Genomic DNA, 7,549 nt, shown 5'->3' with positions numbered 1-7,549 from the left:
CCCTATAATTATTATTGGGAACAGCTTTATTTTTGACCCATTACTCTTCTGTTGGGAGCTTAAAGTTATTCAGCAGAGATTTCTTGCGCTGCATTTTATCTATTGAATACGGACCTATTTCTCTGATTGAAGAGTTTTAAAATATTTTCGGCTTAAGTTTCTCTGAAACCACTCTGAAATTTGTTTTGGACATGAATTCCATTTAAGCGTACGGATTATTTTGAAAACCACATTTCCGCACTGTTTTCTTCACATGAACCTCATAATATTAGGCGATTTGAGTCTCCTAACAAGCTGAAAACTTGTACTAGAACACAATTTCACCAGGGCACACGGAGCACGGATCCAGATAAATACGCAGCTCACATCAGTGTACACATCCTTAGGAAGACGCGCAATTTGTGAAAAATAAAATCTAATATGTGGTCTGACTGAATCGCCATCATCATATATCCGGTATACAGAAGGTCACTACAGACATACAGTTTCTTTCTGCACTTAATATAACGTCATTACAGATCTACAAAACATAAAAGTTTCCGACACTTGAGCAAGCTCAACTACACATACTTTTTTCAAATTCTTTCAATCTACACCAAAGAATTAATGGAACTATGCTTTGCCATATGTACATTACTGCGGATAGAAACCAAAAAATTGTGTTTTAAAAGTATTTCCTCCTTCCACTTTCTGGATTTGCTTATTTGAAAAAGAACTTCCATATCTCCCTGTCGGACAACTCGGTTAAGAAGTGGCCACCAAGAACACCTTCCTCTTCCATCAGAGCTCGAAGTTGCCTTGCGCCACCATTGGAACCGACCAAGTTCTTCTTCGAAGCCACGTACAAGACTCCATATGGAGGACGTAGGCACTGCAAGAATAAGGTTCAAAGTTAGACACCAGAACCAAAATCAACATACCAGATGAAAGTTAAGAAAAAAAAACTGCTACTGAAAATACTTTGTATCAGCATCTACGGTACTGATCAATTAACAAACCAAAGAAGCTTCCATCACAACTTGAACTAGAAGCATGGGGAAACATATAACAAATGCAGGACCTGACATGGCTAATAAGGAACTAACCTTTGAAATAAGGGCATAGAGCTTTTTCAGAGAGTTCACAGCATAGGGGACATCAGAAATCAAAATTACATCATAGCCGCCATCCGCTTGGTCAGTCTCACTAGCCCTCTCCCATGCACGGCTACCAGAAAGCTTCCTAGATCGCCTGGGGCAGTAATCATGACCAACTATACTGCTCCCGTCATGACTACTGCAGCCATCCATAAAATCATCCTCAGAGAAGCTAAGGTTTGTCGGTGCTGCGGGTGCCTGCACAACTGAGAGAATTGTATGGAGTTCATCCCACTCCCCAGCATAGAAATGCACATTGGGAGCCAAAAGTTGCCGAGATGGTGTAACAGGGCTCTCTGATGGTCTGTTCTGTCTGTCCCGTGCTTGCTCAAGATTTGCAAGAACATTGGGTATTGTTCTGCACCGTATGGTTTCTGCATTTATGTCCTGAAAGTGCACTGTGGATGCACCCTGCAAGTACAGTTTAAGCAAGTTAGGCCATTGCTAGTTATGTCACAACTGAAAGAATGTAAAATCAATTTGAAACAAGCATACCCTATTATTAGACTATTATCATAAGCAATGGAAATATAACGCACCTTCAAGCAGGCAAAAATGCCAGAGAGACCAGATCCACATCCGAGCTGCATCAATTGTCAAAACAAAAGGATAATCAAGAAGTGGTCACATAATCTTTTTAAACGTATCCAGATGAAATTCTAAGACTACTCAAGAGTACTAACTTAGTAGCTACATTTAGTGGATAAAAGTGAAGCTTGAAGAACCGACCTAGCACTACCATTTCACAAAATCCAGATTACCAAACTCTACCAAACATTCTGCTTCTATGGAAGCAAAAGGAGTAATAGAAACCAAACGAGTCTGTACAGAGCACCAACTAGATGAAATAACTACCTAAAGAAGCAAGATTTTTGCAGGAGTTACCTCTAGAACCCTCTTCCCCCTAAAGCTCAACTGTCCATCACGGATCTCATTTTTAAGAATGTTGACAAGAGTGATTGAACTCTCCCAATATTTCAGAGTTCCTGTGAAAAGAGAAATACAGTGAGTTTATATATGTACAACAAATTAATATAGGAGAGAAAACCTTGTAAGCTCATTTAATAGATGTTTACCATCATATTTTGTTGATGCTACTTCAGAAGGTGAAAAGGCTATCATATCCGCTACACTAACCTTCCCCTGAAAAACAGAAACATATTGAGAAACAGAAGATTATTTCCAATTGCATTAGTCTTTGAAGAATGACCAAATAAAATGTATTTCCAACATATTAAACAGCGAATTTGTATTCACTGCTAACCTTGAAGATATCAAGACCTTGCACATCGACCTTCTCACCAGCATATTTGTAAGGATGGGCACTCTGAAAAAAAAGTTGAAAGAACACTGTTTCTGTTATTCATGAAAACAGTTTAAGAATCAACAGAACTTCTGCAGAAAACAGAAGATATCTCCTTTGGGAGCAAAAAATATGAATGAATCAAGTTGGACTGATCGGGTGTACCTTTGAGGGGATAATTTCAACAGCTGGTGATGGTAGCTGCAGATCCTTCTCAGATACAATTGGCACACAACTAGTTGTCTTGCTGGGAAGCAAGCCAGGAAAACACTGAACCAGTAGAGATGGAGCCTTCATTGTGCTACCTTTTAATATCCGCTGTTAATAAAGCTGAAAGGAAAAAAGAACCATGTTAAGTTTACACTGAATGAAAAATGAACACTTAGCTACTATAAATGAAATCACACGAAGAATCATAATGCTACAACATGGAAACAAAACTTCTGAGGAAACTGGCCACTCCCCTGACCCTGAGGAAGCTGGCCACTCCCCCCTGACCCTTAATCTCCTTACATGTACTAAACCTGAAGAAAATGTTACCTACTCCCTCCGTTCCAAATTATAAGACATTCCAACAATCTTGGAGAGTCAAAGTTTTTTATGTTTGACCAAATTTATATAATAGAATAATGATATTTATTATATAAACTAAGTACCATTAGATTTTTTATTAGTTATATTTTCATAGTACATCAATTTGATATCATAAATCTTTATATTTCTCTCTATAATCTTGGTCAAACTTGAGATTGCTTTGACTCTCCAAGATTCTTGGGATGTCAGAGAGAGTACATTGTTTGCTACAGTGAGTTCGTGAAGTTGAGCAGAACAGTTTACGGATTGATGAATAATTTACCATATTTTTATATTCATTACACCCATTGTCATAATAAATGCTAATGGACTCCACAATCTCCACATTAAATTAAATCTAGAGTACCGCATAGCGCAAAATAAAATTATACTGCTTACTCGATACCCAAAGATGCCAAATTATTACAACAATAACAATGACAGACGAAAGGGAAACTCGATGTTCTGTGCTAAGTCATAGTCAGACCAACTACTCTCAAGGACCACCAAAATCACAAAACAGAATGGAACTTCCCCAATTGGGCAACTGAATCTGACACCTTTTTTTAGTACCTTTAAAATTTAGTAAAAAATATAACTGGGAAGGCACGGAAGCTAACGTTGTCATTGAAAATCCATGTGGTAACTAACGCAACCTCCAAACCTGCAAAAGTGGCGCTGCAAAAGTACCCGATTGCAAAAGTATTCTACCATCTTTCCCACAAATAAACGTAATCATTCGTCAACACTAGGGGAAATCTGAAAAAGAAATACAACTTTTCAAGGAAATCTGCCGCCTCCAAGAGACTCCAATGAGGACAATGCCAGAAAGAAAAGGCGCATGATTGCACAATTCAAATGAACCGCACGCACAAAATCAACAAAAACATCCACAAAGCTACCTCTTCTTACAATTTCTTCTCGAAAACTGAAACTTCTACCAATACAAACTAAATCTAATCATATTTTACTTATGTGTTAGCACAATACTCCTACTGATGCTAAACCGTGAATAAAAAAAACTGGAATCCTGCAACTCGAACTAAGCTCGCAGTTTCTCCGCATCAAAGTCAATTCTGCAGGCTACGACACTCTGAAGCCCCCCTGAACAAACAAACAAAAACATCGCAGACCAACCAGAAAGGGGGCAAAAAGGCTTCTAAAAACCCAAATCCACATACTAGTACCTTAAATGCTCAGTAAGCCGCTAACTTCTCAAAGAATCCAGTCGGTATTCTTCAGATCACACCGTAGATAAACAAAAAACACACACAGGGGTGCGAATCAAACCAATTTCCCGGAGGAGCACAGGGAAACCCCCTCAAAACCTTGGACCCGTACCTGACGACCACCAGATTCTACCGCCCCCCCGCGCCGCCCCGTCCAAAATCCCCACGAAATCCCCCCCCCCCCCCCCCCCCCCCCCGCGAAAAATCGAAGCTCCAGGAAGCTGGAGCCGGCGCCGAGACGGACGGAGAGATTACCTCCTCGCCCTCGGTCGGAGTCCGCGCGGGAAGAATCCAGCAAGGACGCGCTTCCCCTTGACACGCCCTTCCGTCTTCGGGAATCAAACGCCGGTCCGAGTTCTCCAGCGAAGATCCCCCCTACCGTCCGTCTCCTCTTCCTCAAAGCCTCAAAGGGACGCGCCCCCGATTCCCCGGTCAGAAAGTCAAACCGCCACGTCTAGACTGGAGCGCGGTGGGGGCGCGGGGTGTGTGCGCGTATATATACGCGCGGCGCGAGCGAGAAGGTGGGGGAGAAGCTTCGCCGCTTCTGCTGCCATGGCTGCTGCTCATTACTACGCCGGCGACAAGTGTCGGGGTTTTTTTCTTCCTTTTTTTTTCCGTCCACCTACGCAATTACCGGACTGCCCCGGGGAGGTAGTGGTTGACTGGCTGCAGTGGAATATACCGCGCCGTGCGGGGGAGGAGGAGGGTGTGTGTGAATCCCGAGGGTCGCTTTCGGATCGGATGCGCGCGAGCATCGGCTGCTCGTCGCCTCGTGGCTTCTACTGCTGGTACTACTCGGTTATCTGCTCCGAAATGTGGCGGGCCGGCGACCGGTGGCTCGGGTCAGCTGTTGGTTTCGTCTCCTGGAGATGGAGTCGTGGTCGTCGCCGTTCGGGCGGGACACCGGGCAGACGGCCGGGCCGGGCCACCGACATGTCCCGGGATGGCAGGATGCAGCAGCCAGCTCGGCAGCCGTCTGTGAAGTATTACCACAAGGTTGTGACATTAAGCACCGGTTCTATTTGCGTAGTACTCCTAAATATTTTTTCGTTGACTATTTATCTTTTCTACAAATATTTATACGAAAAGATAAATCCACAAGCTAAATCTAAAGTATTTTTGATGATAAACATAGTGGTACGCATTTTACTTATTTGACTATTTTATCAAATAAATACTGATGATCAAATTCTGAATAAGTCGACAGTGTCGTGTGCTTAATAAAAATCGGAGGCAGTACCGTTTTTTATTAGATGCGAGGGCGGTGTTAAAATTTTTCGACGTGATTTTCAGTATGGCGATGTTGAAAAGTTCTCTGTAAATTTGGCAATCCAATACCGCATGACAAAGCTTCATCAACCTTCCACGACTCACTCATTCGTGAATCATGTGCGTGGCCGTGTGTGAGACTACCATTTACACGTGCTGCTACGAGTCTGACCTGCGTGTAGGGGATTAATTAAACTACAATCTGTACAAATGATCGAGCCGTGTGCTCCTAGCTCGCAGAGTCGCAGTAGCAAAGCGAGTCTGAATGGGAGGCAGCCACCACCATCACCATGTGATGAATGAAACGTGGTTGGATCGAGGAAAAAGATGCGACGATTAAAGTACGCCAAGAGAGAAACTGGCCCACGTGTGGCCGAAGGTCCACGCCCGCCGAGCACGTTAGCTGGAGGAGCCGTTAGGTGCCTGCACGCTGGGCTGGAGCGGCTGGCTAGGGTTAATTTATGTGAGGGAAGAGTACTGTAGTGCTGGAGGTACTGTAGCGACTGGTTACTGTAGCAAACGATTACTGTAGCGTTCCAAATACCGAGAATCTGACCATATGCGGTGGTACTATAGCAACAATGGTACTGTAGCACTAGTCCAGCTGGACAAGTCAAGCGAACAGGGTGAAAGATACATCGATGCTGATCTCCCCTAGCCCTTTTCTGTTTACTTTTGCACAATGCTGTTCTCATCGCTCCAATACTCATCCATAATAATGCCAAGCAGTAGTAAAGTACTCATTCTATCCCAAAATGTAGGTCGTTTTAGTTTTTCTAGATTCATAATGTTTGCTATGCATTGATATATAATATATGTTTAGATACATAATAAAATATATGAATCTAAAAAAAGTCAAAAAAAAAAGGAAAAAGCAGTAGACACAAAGATTTGCCTTCCGATACCGTACGTGTAGCGAACAAGCGACCAAATAAATAGTAGTAGTCGAATGTCAAAACTGCAGTTAAGAAAATACTACTAATAAATACCCTGAGGCAACTAGATAAATACTCTGACGCAACTGGTGGCTGGGCAGTCCAGCGCGGCAAAGACGCCAGCAGAAAAGTCGCGGCTGTCCGATTAGTGGAACCAGACAGCGGTGTGATTGATTAGCGCAGGAGAAAAAAAAATCAATCATCAGGCTAGGCTGCGCGCACGGCCGGGGGTTCGGACTTCGGAGTAGTTTAGCCGGGAAGACGGACCCAACCGGGAGAATAAGACAGGGGCTATGTTTGGTTTCTCCCGCCAAATTTTTTTCACAACAAGACAAATGTATGCATGGAGTACTAAACAAAATTTATTTGTGAAATTTTTTCACAGATGTGTGTAATTTTTCGAGACGAATCTAATGAGCCAAGTTCCACCGTGATTGGTTACAGTGATGCTACAGTAACCGCCACTAATCATCCTCTACCCATGCGGTTAAAGACCTTATTAGCTACAACACATGCTACAGTATCATAATTGTAGAGATTATTTTATAATTAGACTTTATTTAATATCTCTAATTAATTATCAAAGAAGCGAAACCCTAACCAAACACGGCCAGGGTGTGCCACGAGCTACCTACCTGCGGCTGGGGCTGGAGGTCGACCACCTCCCCCCGATCTGGTCGCCCCGCGCTTTCTATATGTCATTTGCGCACTGTTCTGCGGGCTCCTAACGTGTCCACATCGGCGAAAATGATTTGGACCTTGCGATCTCCGATCAATGGTGCCCACCTCCCACCGAAGTTTTCATAAGGCCCTGTTTAGATGTTTACAGTTTTTTTGCAAAAAAACCGTAAACGCATTAAAGTGAAACGGAATCTTGCTAATTTGAAATACTAAATAAAGTCTATTTACAAAACTTTTTACATGAATGGGCTGTAAATCGCGAGACGATTATAATGAGCCTACTTAATCCATGATTTTCAACAGTGATGCTACAGTAACCATCCGCTAATTATTGATTAAACATGGATTAATTAGCATCATTAGATTCGTCTCGCGATTTACAACCCATCTATGCAAAAAGTTTTGCAAATAGAATTCATTTAG

General features: G+C 42.6%; 1 protein-coding gene across 1 annotated transcript; it reads right to left on the bottom strand.

Annotated features, from left to right (window-relative positions):
• Positions 1 to 398: 398 nt before the first annotated feature.
• Positions 399 to 4,820, bottom strand: LOC120641333. Its single transcript, XM_039917404.1, has 8 exons — positions 4,497 to 4,820; positions 2,605 to 2,769; positions 2,401 to 2,463; positions 2,213 to 2,279; positions 2,022 to 2,122; positions 1,676 to 1,720; positions 1,086 to 1,547; positions 399 to 871 (listed from the first exon to the last, which is right to left on the bottom strand). Exons 2-8 carry the CDS (start codon positions 2,734 to 2,736, stop codon positions 701 to 703), a joined length of 1,041 nt encoding a protein of 346 aa, XP_039773338.1. The 5' UTR covers positions 2,737 to 2,769; positions 4,497 to 4,820; the 3' UTR covers positions 399 to 700.
• Between the last annotated feature and the right edge of the window lie 2,729 nt (positions 4,821 to 7,549).

This window comes from Panicum virgatum, chromosome 7K (genome assembly GCF_016808335.1).
Source record: "Panicum virgatum strain AP13 chromosome 7K, P.virgatum_v5, whole genome shotgun sequence".
Lineage (NCBI taxonomy): Eukaryota > Viridiplantae > Streptophyta > Magnoliopsida > Poales > Poaceae > Panicum > Panicum virgatum.
Note: the sequence above shows the minus strand (reverse complement) of the source record. Positions and strands in the feature narration are given on the sequence as shown.